The 14,213-nt window shown below is 44.5% G+C and overlaps 1 protein-coding gene across 6 annotated transcripts in view; it reads left to right on the forward strand.

The window, feature by feature from the left end:
* The window catches only part of OVCH2 (ovochymase 2), a 64,495-nt gene that overhangs the window by 9,930 nt on the left and 40,352 nt on the right, over positions 1-14,213 (forward strand). For all 6 annotated transcript variants that reach the window (XR_003095082.1, XR_003095081.1, XR_003095083.1 and 3 more), the window contains exons 6-12: positions 2,012-2,163; positions 2,412-2,607; positions 5,150-5,173; positions 9,550-9,640; positions 9,749-9,882; positions 12,118-12,258; positions 13,089-13,219. Coding sequence is in view for 3 of the 6 variants with exons in the window: in XM_025209282.1 (XP_025065067.1) it covers positions 2,012-2,163; positions 2,412-2,607; positions 5,150-5,173; positions 9,550-9,640; positions 9,749-9,882; positions 12,118-12,258; positions 13,089-13,219 (869 nt within the window). In the remaining 3 variants the exon portion in view is untranslated. The remainder of the gene's footprint in view (positions 1-2,011; positions 2,164-2,411; positions 2,608-5,149; positions 5,174-9,549; positions 9,641-9,748; positions 9,883-12,117; positions 12,259-13,088; positions 13,220-14,213) is intronic.

Below are 14,213 nucleotides of genomic sequence, written 5' to 3' on the forward strand. Positions count from 1 at the left end.
ATTAAAAGCCCCCCCCCCCCCCCCCCCCCCAACGAGCAGGCTTTGCTGAAAATAATTATTGTAAATAGCTTTATAAACAGGGCATCTAGATGCCCTTTTCACCCCGGGGAGAGAGAGTGGTTTGAGCCTGGCAATAGGGCCAAGAGACAACTCCCAGATTTGGTTCTCCATGACTTTGTTTAATTGTATTGGGTGAGCATTGTCCTCAGGTGAATATTATAGTTTTAGAAATGTTTTGTTGCAAGGATGGCTAACTGGGGCTGAGGAGAAAGGGGGGAGAAAGGGGAGTCCCAGGGAGGACAGGGAGAATATAGAAAAGGTCCTAGGACAGACAGAAAAGTCCCAGGACAGTCAAAGTGGAGTCCAAGGAAGAACAGAGGGAATGGAACAGCACTGTAAAGACTGTTTGTTTTGTGCAGAGTTTGCTGTGCTGTTTGGGACATTGGTACTCAGATAGCCCTTCTCTTTAAAAGAAGAAAACCTGGGAGCTGACCAGAAAGAAGGAGCTCTCAGAGGTGGAGGTGCTACAGATCACCAAGGAAGCCAGGGTTTCAGAGCTAGAGGCTTACCCCTCGTGAAGCCATGGTAGGGAGAGAGACAGACCAAATATGGCTGCTTCCTGGGGAGTCCTGAGGAAGAGTTCCCCTGTAAAAGTGGAGTTGATTCCATGCAGGGTGGTTGATTTCCCCCCGCCTCCTTGTGGTAAATAGGAAGGGGGTACCTTATTTCCCTTACTCTGCCATGTGTGGCCGTATTGGGCAGCTGATTTTGCTGAAAGGTCTCAAATTACTATCCAAAACGACTATAAATTCATATTTTTAAAGCTTAACTGTTCTTCAGACACGTAGTTATGAGGGCTCAGGGTACTTATTTCCTGCCATGTCATTTATGAGCAGATCTAGAAATTTGAAAAGGGGGGTGCAGATGGTGAGCTGCATCATCACATAGAAAACACCACCTATTTTTCTCCAGTTAAAAATCAACAAGAAGCTTTACTAATATACTAGGGGCCTAGGGCTGTATTATTCCGTTTAAGAAGGAAATGAAAACAAATATAATTTCATTGGAATGAGTTAAAGACAATCCTCAGGGCTGTGAAATAGCTCCCATTACCAGTAGGATACAATAGACAGTAGAATTACAGAACAAAGGATAGCTTGACTGGTGAAACATCAAGCCTATCAAAAAGAGGAGAGGGTCGTTAGCACCTCTGGAATGTAGAGTTTACAAGGGATCAAGTAGATTATAATGAGCCACGAGGGAGAAAATTGACTTCCTCAGCACTGCCTGACTATAAATGCTTCTGCCACTGCCAGGCAATTGGTTTTAAACTTTGGGTGGAGCAGGTATCAGAGTGCACCAGTGCATCCCCTCTGGATCTGCCCTTGGTATCATTAATATCTAAAGCAATGTGAAGAGATTTGTATTCGTGATGTATAGCTCTTGTAGGGATACTATAAAACCTTCAGGGATAACTGTGGTGTTTCTATGTAAATGTAGGTTTATAATAAATATTCTGAACAACACATAAAAAACTTACGAGTTTTTTATTTTATAGTTGCAATCTGGTCCAATTCACAGAATGTTTTGCCTTTTGATGGGAGGAAATTGCTTAAGTGTAGTTCCATTTCTTTTTCAGCCATGGTCTGATTTTTGCTTTAAGATGTTGGATTTTGCATGTTTTTTTAAAACCGCATTTTGATAGGGCCTCAATCCTCCAAGTGCATCTGAATGGGCAGACCTAGTCCCTGTAGAGATGTCATTGGTTGCTATGGGCCTATACTACAAAGCAAGACATCTGAAATTTTATGCAACTAAAGGTTGGATATTCAAAGAGTTATTTTTCAAAGAAAGTTTCTGGGTATTTCAATGGCCTATAACAACATTCAAAATATTAGCAGAAATAATTTTTTTTTTTTTTTACACCACTAATGATAAGTTTTAAGTTTACCTTCTAGGATCTCTAGCAACTTAATGCTAACTTGTTTTTTCTTTACTTTTTCTTTTTCAGATGGAAACCTTCCTCAAGTTTTGCATGAAGTGAATTTGCCAATCCTGAATTACAAGGAATGTTCTAGAATATTATTAACTTTGAGAAAACCAATCCAAGGTGACACTTTAATGTGTGCTGGATTTCCAGATGGAGGAAAGGATGCATGCCAGGTTGGCTGAACAGAGAAACCTACAGATATGCCAATGTCTTACTGTAGCTGAAGTTTACGTGTGTGTGGACAGATGTCCTGCATTATACAACTACCGAGAGTGTTTTTCTTTTCATAATTTAATTCTCAGACTGTGACCACATAGTAGAACCTGCTTATGCCTTACCTTCATTTTATTCTCATGTCTGTTTATTCACACAGAAATTAATTTAATGTGCTTTCCTGTAAGATGGGTTTCTTTTATTGTAGGGTGATTCTGGGGGTCCTCTTTTGTGCCGGCGTAAGCATGGTGCCTGGACTCTGGCTGGTGTGACTTCCTGGGGCATGGGCTGTGCTCGTGGTTGGATTAATAACTTGCGGAAAAACTATGACCAGAGAGGATCACCAGGTGTTTTCACAGATCTCAGGAAGGTGCTCTCCTGGATTCATGGAAAGATCAATGCTGGTAATAATAAAAAAAACACTAATTAAAAAACTTACATCATATAATAAATTTGCTGCCTTATGATGTGAAGGCAGTGACCTTTTAGAGTGTTCTTCATAGCTCCATTTTTTTTTTAGTTTGGTTCATAGAAGTAAGTTTTCATGATGCGGCTTTCACTAAGCTGGTAACTAGGCCACACTGGTATGTAGCAGCACTCGGGTTGTTGAGGCTTCATGGGAACAGGAAGGCTAAACATTTTGGGTGCTTGCACACATGAGTAGGGTTTCATTCCCCAAAATTGAAACAGTGGGTTTTTAATTTATGGGTTTTTAATTGTGACCCACAGTTTCAATTTAGGGATTCCATCACTATGACGGAACAGTGATGTCCTGCTGTCAGCTCACCACCACTGTGGGCAGGTTTTGCCCAGGAAAAAAAAAAAGTGGCAAGGGGCCAAATCCGTCCCCCCACCCCCGAGCCTGACCACCTCTCCCACAGCAAGGGGGCCCTGAGCTGCAAGGGGTCCTGGTCCTTCCCTCTGCAGCAATGGTGCATCTTGGGTGCCATCTTCCCACTAGCAGCCTGTCTAGGCGGCCCTAGGGGGCACTGCCCCTGTGGAGGGAAGGTCCAGGGTCCCCTGCAGCTCAGGGGCTGCCATGGAGAGAGCTATGGGAGAGGTGGCAGGCTCCACAAAGAAAATTAAAAAAAAAGGATCGTACTTGGCCCCCTCCCCTGCCCCGCCCCGAAAGAGCCTCCCCACTCAAGATGCTGCTAGGTCATACAGTCCCTGAACTGTAGGGGAGCTCAGTGCTTCCCTCTGGCAATGATGTCCCCCTGGGGCTGCCTGGGCAGGGTGCTAGCTAGGCAGATGATGCCTCAGCTCCCAGGCAGCACGCGGCCTGATTCAACGGTGCACAGGATGCTGGAAGCCCAGGCATACCCAGGGAAACTTGGGCTTGATGGGCTTCCAGCACCCCATGCATTGTCCCTGCCTCCTTCCTGCTATCTGGGACCACCCAGGAACAGGATGGCTTGCCCCGGGGCAGTGTGGGAAGGTGGCAGGAGGGCAGCTGGGTGTGCTAGGAGCCAGAGAAGGTGGTGGGGATGTTATATAAGGCACTGGAAGCCCACCAGGCCCGAGCTTCCACAAGCCACCCGGGCTTTCATCACCCCATGCACTGTCCCTGCCACCTGCTTTGGCTGCCAGACATGTACATGTGCACGATTTTTTTTCCCACTATGGGACAGTTTGCCCTGATCAAACTAAAATACACCTGAGGTGATCTAAATTGCCACACTCAAATATGTTTTAACATGAAAAAATTATTGTGCACATGCACACACTGACACCATTATTTTAGCAAATGATGATTTCTCGTCCCTTTTTGTCACATCATGTGTGCAAGCACCCTTAGAACAATGTCAGATAATGACTGCTGCATTCTTTTATCTTCTCCTTTTATTTTATCTTTTTCCAAGACAACTTAGTGGCAGTGAGTCCAGTGTATGTTTTAAATTAGAATTTTCATTGAGTGACACTTTAAATATTCAGCTGTTTATATCCTAGGCTCAAACCGATATTCCTTAGTTTGTATTCACTGGGTCTGTTTCTGAATTTTAATTTGATCAACACACACAAAGTATGCTGGATCAAGCCTTAAAACTGTTTCAGAGTTCTCCATCTCTCAAGCCTCTTTCCTCCCTATGAACAGAAGAAGGTGAAATGTATTTCTGTGTAGTGGATCAGCATGAGAATTCTCCAGCATTTTCAAGTTAGTGCAACAGAAGATGTAGGTAGATTCATGTTGTGACACTTCACACAGGACTGAATTTAGCATGAAAACCAGTTAGAGTTGAGCTAATAATTTCTTCAATATGAACATTTCTTCAAATTAAATTAAGGAATATAGAAACATAAGTAAGAATATATGTGCATTAGATTAAATTTATAATGAGAACTGGAAAATATTTTTTCAACAGGAAATTTAGAAAAAAATTTTAAAGTTCTCAGAGAAGTTCAACTTGTAGTTGAATAAACAAGTCAAATGCTGAAATATGTTGGGTTTTGGCACCTAAAAACCAAACATTCTCAATTTTCCCAGGAAAAATTTAAATATTTTAGGGGAAACCTGACAGTTTGAGGAAAGCAAAAATTCAGTTCTCTATGCCAGATCTATTGCTTATGTGGTTTAAAAAAAGTTCTTCATGTAGATGAGAATCAGGCCCAGCAGTCAACAGCAGTCAGATTTACTGTCCTTATTCATAAGGGTTCCTTGCTCAACCCATTGTTGAACTTAGTGAAAATAGTTATAAAGTAGGATTTGACTGGCTAAATATGAGTTTTAAAGAGTTATTCAAGATTAACAATTTATGCAAGACAAAATCTAAAAGGTGGCAAATATTAGCTCAGATTTGGAGGTTGGATATAAATCACACTTGTGTTTGGAAAAAAAAATGTTCATTCTAACAGAGGTAAAACCTACAAATATTTTTATGACACCAAAAATAGTTTACTAAAATCTCTCTTTTTCCCTCCATTGCCCATCCATTTTTTCTGGACTAGACTTGAAAATGAAAAGTTCTACAGGTGAGTACAGATCCTATTTAAACGTCTGCCTGTGTTAGAGCTTTAAAAAATTCTCCATGATATATTTGTGATTGTTACATCATCTATGACGGGGAAAAATGTTGCCTACCTATGCCAATATTCAGCAAAGTGCTTAAATATTTGTTGTAGTTCATACATCTACCATATTTACTTGACTATAAGGTGACCCTGAATATAAGAAAACCAATAATTAGATTCTGTATATGGAAAATGTATAAATTTGTTATAATTTTCAGGTATAGAATCCAATTATTGGAGGTTTGCCTTGAATTTGTCCACCTCCCACTCCTACAGCAGGGAAAATAAATCTGGGGGAGGCATGTGGTCCCCCAATTTCTTCCCCCTGCAGCTCCTTCCCCCACCTTCCTCCTTACTGTCAGATCCTGTTCTTCCTGATCACATGGAAATGAGGAACAAATTTGAAAACGTTGAGTTTGTACTGTGGGTCTGCATAGACTTAGCTTATCCAGAATTGATGCATTTTACCTTTTTTGAAACTGCTGAAAGTTTTAGTACAGGTATTCCATAAACATACTTTCAAGCAGCACTTTTATACTATAGTACAGGGTTTCCAAGCTGTGGTACCTGTACCCCTGGGAGTATGCAAGACATCTCTGGGAGGTACATGGGAGAAATTGTGTAATGGCAGATTTAATTTTCATTATAATAATAGTTGGCATTTAAGGGATTAAAATATAAAATGTATGCTGGTAGGGGTATGCAGGTAGTTGGTAAATGCAGGTATGCAACAAGAAACATTGTGGGAACCTCTGCTATAGTATAAATTTTTTCTTTTTATAACATTTTATTAGAAAACAAACAAAGCCAGACAGTCTAAAATGACCCCAGCGGAAGCCTCACAAAAGAAGATACAACATAAAATTTTCAAGGATTACATAATACAAAACATGATAACTGACATCATATACACCTTAACATATACAAAACTATGCATGATATTAGTCCAAAACCAAAAGGCTTATAACTTGCCACATATTTCATTGGGCTGGGCCCCAGTTAACTCAACAGGGTTTCAGGTGATGGTAACCCCACTGCTCAGTGTGTGTGTGTGTGTGAGTATGTACTCCATATATCCCCCCACAAAGAATCCACGTGCTAATTAGTCTCCCACCCATGACTAGAATTGGATGTTCTTGTCATGAATCCTGGGGTCCTCCAAAAATTTATATATAGATGAAGTGCAGGGCAACCTGGTCCATCTCTACCTCATGGAGGGCAGTCGCACACTAATCGTTTTCAATGGGCTGAAAGAGGGGACAACAGAGGGCTTCTGGATGAATTTTTGGGGCCCTATTTAATGATGTTTGCCAGATACTTAAGGCTGTTGAAGAAATAGGAATCACTGAAAATGAGAGAAAGGCACAGCTCAGCTGTGGGAGTGAAGAGGAGGTAGAAATATATTCAATGTAGTGGCTCACCATGACTTGAAAAAGAGTCAGTAGTGAGGGGGACTAAGTGCAATGGGAATATCTTCTATTCAGATGTGTTATACTGGACTTATGGCAGGTAGACACCAAAAGTGGGACTAAGTGAAATGTAGTGGTGCTACAGGAAGACAGAAGAGGATGACAGGAAAGAAATGGCAGACCTTACCTGGTGGAGAAGGGTCTGTCATAGACTTTTTCAGGAGTAGACCCTCTGAGGAGGGCAGTGGGTGGGGATACGGGTATAGAGACAGGGTGCAGTTGTGCAGTGCAAACTGTGTAATGGGTTTTTAGTGGGCTTTGAGCTACCAAGTGAACCACAAGGGCCACTTGGCAGAGTGTTGGAGGTGGAGTTTATAAATATAAATAAAATTGGGATATTCAAATTTGTTCCTCACTTCAAGGACAGGGGATAACCACCTTATATATATGTGTATATGTATGTATGAGTTGTATATATTTGCACAAAAAAAAAGTGATGGTTTTTCCAGGGACCACCTTTCTGGTGTGGGGGTAGTGCCCATGGAGGTAATGTATGATTACCTTCCCATGTTCATTGCCTGTGGGAAGATCTTGGCTTTATGCCTACTTTATGGAAACAGGAGATGCTCCCTAGTTCACTCTTGTGGCTGTATGGGTGAGGGCAAGTGAAACTTGGGGGTACCTGAACTGCAAGCGCCCAGGCTTGGGCCTGCATGTCGGATGCCTGCCAAATGATTTGGAAACATCTGAAGCCCCAGGTGGGGGTGGAGGATGTCTGTTGGTAGTAGGGCCATATATGGTTCTTGAATGACCCACGGATTTGGAATTGATTTGACTAATTTGGCTTGGAACAGAAAAAAGTTTACTAAAAAAAAAAAAAAAAAAGAAAAAGGTTCCTATCAGCATTTCTGCCTTTTTGTCTAAGATCACACTGCAGTTATTCTAGGCCCAATGCCAGTTCCCTGTGGAAAGAACGCCTGCCTATTTGTTTAAGGATCTCACACTGACAAAAAACAAAGAAGTTCCCATCAGCATTTGTGGCACCAAGGGAGGGTGTTGGAGCTTGTTCTGGTCTCTCCAAGTGCTAGCCTAGTATTGCAATGCCTCCAGATCAGGTGCTTATTCCACTCTGGGGAAGCAACTGCCCTTTTTTAAGGGCCACAAAAAAACAAAGCTTCACATCAGTGTTTGCCCAATATGGGTTATGTGTAGGAATCCAGCTTTTCCATTCACCGTGGAAAAATCCGAAAAAACATGGATTTTCTCATTTTAAGGAGAAAAATGTGAATTTTCTGTTTTTAAGGAGAAAAATGCTGATTTTCTCATTTAAAGGAGAAAAATACAGGAAACCAAGGGTTTTCCCTTGCACACTGGCAGAGTTCCAGCCTGCAAGGGGCCAGGGGGAGTGGGAGGAGGGCGATCAGGCAGGGGGTGCCATATGTATGTCTGCGTGCACACATGTATGTGGCAGCCAGGCAATGTGGAGAGCAGCTCCTGCAACTTCCCATAGGTAAGTCTGTAGTGTGGAAAATGGGCCCCCATAGTGAGGGAGGGAGGGAGGGAGAGAGTTGGGCAGGGCTGGGGCTGGGGGCACTGCCAGGCTGGGGTGATCTGTGGGGCCTGAGGCTTGGGGTCCAGGGCTGGGATGAGAATGCATGGCCACAGGGCCCGGGCAGGGAGATGTGAGCAGCTCATCTGTGGGGTAGCAGTTGGGCTGGCTCCCTGCCACTCTGTACACTCTGGGGGGGGGCATGGCAGGCACTTGCCCCCCAGATTTGTGTGCAGGGCAGGGGCGGATATGGACTGGCTGCTGCAGGCTCTGGGCTCCTGGCCCTGCCCGGTGCAGCAGACTAGTGCAGGGAGGCTCGGTACCACTGCCAGGAGCCCTGTGCCACCACAGTGAGGCCCTGACTGCCCACCCAGCAGCAGTGGCTGGGGTGGCTCCGAGGTGGGCCTCCTAGGTGGGCAGGGGACACCTTGCCATGGTGGCTCAGGGCTCCTGGCAGTGACACCAAGCCTCCTTGCTGTGCTCTGCTCTCCCACGCCAGGTCCCACCTACTGGGCTGTGGAGGCTGTGGAGACCCCCAGGCCCACAGTGGCCAGCCTGCATCCACTCTCCTGACAGGTTTCAGCGGTGCCATCCATGGCAGAGGGGGAGCTGGGTTCCACACTTCGCTTTGGTGCGCGGCAGGCACACCTCCCAGGGGCAGTAGCCAGGGCTTGGGCACTGCTGGGGGGGAGGGAGCAAGGGGCCCTGGCCCCCTAGCCCTGGCAGCTGAGGGCCGCCTCTGGTTGGGCTTGGGAGGGGCAGGGGGCTGTGGTTGGGGAGTGAGGGGCACTAGCAGAGCCAGGGGGCTGCAGGTCTGAAGTGAGGAGCCCCCTGGCTCTGCTAGTGCCCCTCACTCCCCAACCACAGCCCCCTGCCCCTCCCAAGCCGTAACAATGTTTTTTGAGTTTATTTGAGCTCTTAAATGAAATTATTATCACTTAATATATGCCTAATGATGTACCAGTCCGCTGTGAGAGACGCACCTATTGTAGCACTGAATCAAAATATTAGAGAGAAACTGGGCATATTTTAGTGTTAGTATTATTTTACATGTTTTGGTTTGCACTTCCTCTGTGCATATTTGTATGCAATTCTTCAATGGTCAGATATCTTGTTCATTATAAAAATTACAGCACTTACACTTTTAAACTAACATTATGAAAGAATTTAAATTCAACAGGGGGTTTTCTGATCTCACTATGCATTAAAATGGGCTTGTTTTCAGACAACTGGGGAGGAAAGGCAGAAGATGAAACCAATTTCATGACAAAAATGTGGTAGGGAAATCTTACAACTAATCTCCCTTAGATATCAGAAGAACTTCTAGTGTTCCATACAACCTAACTTTCTGTTGCTTCATTTCAAATCTCTCAATGCAGCCTCATGTAGCAGTCAGGATGGCAAACTGCGTGGCAATGAAGGGTCATTACGTTTCCCTGAAAGTCCCAACCGTTTCTATGAAAACAACCAGTGAGTAGCTGAAATACATTCCTTTTTCCAAAACGACTTGTAATACTCTTGCAGTTGTAATCCATTGTATGATTTGTAAACAGGAACTTACCCAATGTGTCTTTCCAGGTTGTGTGTGTGGACTCTTCTTGTCCCAAAAGGAATGCACATACTTCTTAATTTTTCCCACTTTGATGTAGAGCCAGACACATTCTGTGACTATGATTCCCTGCTGGTGTATTCAAAAGATGACAGGCTTGTTGGTGAGTTGCTGTTTACTGATTCTATGAAATATTTTAGAAAGCCCATCAATATTTCTAAAGTTTTAATTAAACTGGATCCATTAGTTTTGGGCTGTGTCTCATTACGCGTAACCCACTGATCACACATGACCCATTTCTGCGTGTTATATATGGTGGTTCTGGTATTAAGGTAATGCCTAGAAATCCGAGTTATGGACCAGCACTTCACTGTGGTAGATGTTGTACACAAACAGAACAGAGTAAGTTCCTGTCTCATAGAGGTCATAGTCTAAAAGAAGAGACAGCAGATGAGCATAAACAAATGAGGGGACTCAAGGAAACAACAGATTCTTTCTAGTCTTCAACTCTCAATATTGGCCAGGATAGGCCGTTGTTTCAGCAAAAAAGTGGACTGTCAAAGTTCTTTTGCAGCCCATCTCTGTTTCTATTATGTTGATTGCTACATAACAGCTTACTACTACTGCCAGTTAATGGAAATACTTAACTGACATAGTCTTGGAACAGAATTCTGCTTTACTTCACATGCTGAAATGGCAGTTTACTATCTGCAAGTTCAGTTTTTGTCTCTTACACACTGCTTGCAGTTGACTTACCCCTGCAGTGTGGACACTCAAGCATACATACATAGACTGAGCATCCATGGTCCGTTCTTTGCTTAGGTATGCATTGCATGTAGCTGAGCGCAACTCCTGGAAAAATAGGGAGGGAGGAAAACCTGTTCATCTTTTAGCCCCAGTAGCTGCATGGTTAGGACACTCTTCTATAAAGCAGGAGATCTGATCTTACAAGAAACCCCCGGGGGTTACAAGAAACCCCCCGGGGGTTACAAGAAATAATGGCCACAAGCTAGCAGAGAGCAGATCTGGATTGGACATTAGGAAGAACTTCTTCACAGTTAGAGTGGCCAGGGTCTGGAACGGGCTCCCAAGGGAGGTGGTGCTCTCCCCTACCCTGGGGGTCTTCAAGAGGAGGTTAGATGAGTATCTAGCTGGGGTCATCTAGACCCAGCACTCTTTCCTGCTTATGCAGGGGGTCGGACTCGATCTATTGAGGTCCCTTCCAACCCTAACATCTATGAATCTAGGCTATATGTCCTCTCACCCAGAGGGAATTTGAACCTGTATTTCTCCTACATCCTAGCAAAGTGCTCTAGCCAGCACACCACAAATTAGGCATTGTTCAGCCCTCTGTCTAGCTACTTTAGGCACTGGCCCCTGCATTTAAGAGTCAGTGGATAAAATAGATGGGGAAGCAGCATAGTGGGGACATTTGGTCCAAATGGGAACACAGGTCCAGGCTAGAACCCAGAGCCCCCTTTCCTTCAGGGCAGTAGCAGTCCCACTGGTCTGCATATCCTCTAGTTCAGGGGTACACATGCCCCTGGGGATACTTAAGAGGGCCCTAGGGGGGTATGCATGGGTGGGTGGGGACGGAGTACTGCCACACACCATGCTGCGCAGGCACTGCCCACCTGGACGGACTCGGGATGAGGTGGAAGCTCCCGCACGGCAGCTGCTGCCGGTCCGCGTTTAGCTGCGCCCCCCCTCCTTCCATGTCTGGCCGCCAGGGATACACAGCTCCGCATCCAACCGCCAGGGGTACGCTGCTTTAATATTCTTTGTCCTGACCCTACATATTACCTGCTCTTGGCTGCCCAGGGGCCATCTTCAAAAGGAGCACTGGAGAAAGGAGTGGATAATGGTGGTGTGGTGGTTAAAGTACTGTGCTAAGAACTTAGAAACAGGTTCAAAACCCTTGAGGGGGGGAGGGGAAGGGCAGGGCAGGGGGGTGTTCCTTGAAACCCAGGTATCTTGCTTCCTTGCTAAGTGCCTTAACTACTCAGCTATTAGGGCTAAAACATGGGACAACCTGCCATTTCTATTGAATACCCATTAGTTGTGAGTTTCTGGCCAGTTACATTTTTATGGCTTTATACACACTTGCATATCCAGAATAGGAGTACATACATAACCATGATTAGCCCAGCTAATCACAGGAAGTCAGTCTGTCTTATTAGCAACCTGTCACTACATGATTTTCCTCCATTTTATTTTAAATAGTGGAAAGAAGGCAGGCAGCCAATAAACTAAGAGCCTATAAGAATTCTAATTCTATTCATATTCTTGGCAATTTACAACCAGCTACTGTGGCTGAGTCTTTTAGTATTTAACCCTGGATACATTTTCTCAAAGAACTTTCTTGAGTTTTTAAATTATTGTAATTTTCTAATTGCAGGGAAATTCTGCGGTGATGATCCTCCATCGCCCATTTTAGTGGGCTACAATAGTGTGAGGCTGAAATTTGTCTCTGATAATAAGGAGTATGGAGCTGGATTTTCCATAACATACAAAGCAGTTTCACCAGATGCTCTTCCTGGTAAGTGTTAGTGTAGTATTAAACATTCCTTGTCAGTTCATTGTACCAAGTCAGTGCCCACCTGATGTTAGCTGTTCTGTACTTGTGCTGCTAGGCATGTGTGTTGAGGAAGTGATGGCTGACTTTGAGTTCATGCTGAGGCCTGGTTTGGGGCTTAAAAAAGGAGAAAGTGGGTGCAGTTTGTACCAGAGTTTATTGCTCCTATATGCAACATTTACACATGCCCAAGACTGCAGCATATTGAGCTTGGTCGGAGTAGCCCCTGCTCAATGTGCTGTGGAGGGACTGGCAGGGGCACAAGGGTGCTTACAGTGCAAGGCTATCTAGCAGACAGTCTCCACACTGTAGCATCCTAGTGCCCCAGCCAACCCCGGTCACTGTCTACATGTGTGTTGTAGTAGGGTAAATAACTCTGCCATAGGATAGTACTTGTGTTGGGCAGTACTATCCTGCAGCAGAGTTAATTAGTTTACTCCTGCCTAATAGGGGTGCATGTGTGGATGGTGATGCTTTACTGCAGAGCTTGCAGTTGCTCCAGTCACCCTCAATTTAAGGGAACTGCCACCCCAGACTATCAGCAGGATTCTATCCCCTGGCTGGGTTATCATTCTGCTCTGATCTCCAAAGAAGACATGCAATCTTCTGGCCCTCAATGCAGACCCTTGTGCCTACAGACTGCTCTTTGCTGATTTAGGAGAAGGTTGTTACACTAGTGGGTGGCATTTCTTTTCCACTGGGACTGGTAGGATCTAAGGGCAGCAAATTCCCTTTGTACATAGATCAAGGAAAGTGTTTGCTTCCTTTTGATTTTTCCTTGTGTGTGCTTCCAGATTCTGGCTGTGGGTCCTTAGCTGTCCTCTTTAAAGCAGGAGTGATACAAAGCATGCACTATCCTGAACCCTACAGTAACCTGGCACAGTGTCACTGGATTATTCATGCTCCAGAGGACCATGTCATTCTGGTACAATATAAGCCCTTCCTGTTCTTCCTTCTTTCATTTTACTTAGACCGTTTGATGTAGTAAGAAACATATTATAAATTTAAAGACAAATTCAGTTTAAATTAAATTTAAGATATTAAGATTTGATGATGTAAACAGAACTAAAGGTTTGTACTTTTGATTCTTGTGTAGTGCTCCCAGGTGACAGCTGTTTCCTGCCCCAAAAACAGCTGGGGACATTTTACATCTGATGCATTGGTCTGACCCAGTGGAACCAGCTGTAATTTGTAGATCTGGATCCCAGTCTAAATTCATTTGTCTTCAAAATTCAGAGGATGTTTGCAGCTGAGGTTTTGATTTATTCTTAACGTAAATTAAAATAGTATTTCTCTTATTGGCCAGGGAATAACAATATATTTTTTTCTTTTCATACACTTCTGATGATGCTAAAACCTACTGTATTTACCCAAATCAAAGATGACTCTGAATTTAAGATGGCCCCCCAATTCTTAGATTCTAGACACGGAAAATTATAAATTTGTTTGAACTTTCCATGTCTAGAATGCAGTTATTGGAGGGTTGTCTTAAATTCACCCCCACCAACACCAGTGTTGCAGGGAAAGTAATAACAGAGAAAGCAGTAGCTGTGGGGACAGGCAGTCTGCCCCATGCTTCTTGTCACTTCCCCCCCCCCGCCCTTGCCAATGTGTCTTCCCACCTACCACCTGCCCCCACTCCAGTGCCCTCTCCCTCCTGCCACTTGTTCTCCTCTTGTGCCTGTTTCCCTTCCCCCACACCCCAGATCTGGCTGTCTGCCAGGGGTATGGCATACCTGGCCAGGTGAGGCAGGAGCAGCAGTTTCAGATCCAACCTCCAGCCCTGCTTGGGGTTGGGAACAGAGATGCACCCCCACTGCTCCACATGCCCCTTCCTGTTCTCCCCATGCTCCCTTTCCTCCATGCCCTTCCATTGCATTTCACCTGTCCCTTTCCCCATGCCCTTTCTCCTCCACTCT

This window comes from Alligator sinensis, unplaced genomic scaffold (genome assembly GCF_000455745.1).
Source record: "Alligator sinensis unplaced genomic scaffold, ASM45574v1 scaffold1072_2, whole genome shotgun sequence".
Taxonomy (NCBI): Eukaryota; Metazoa; Chordata; order Crocodylia; family Alligatoridae; genus Alligator; species Alligator sinensis.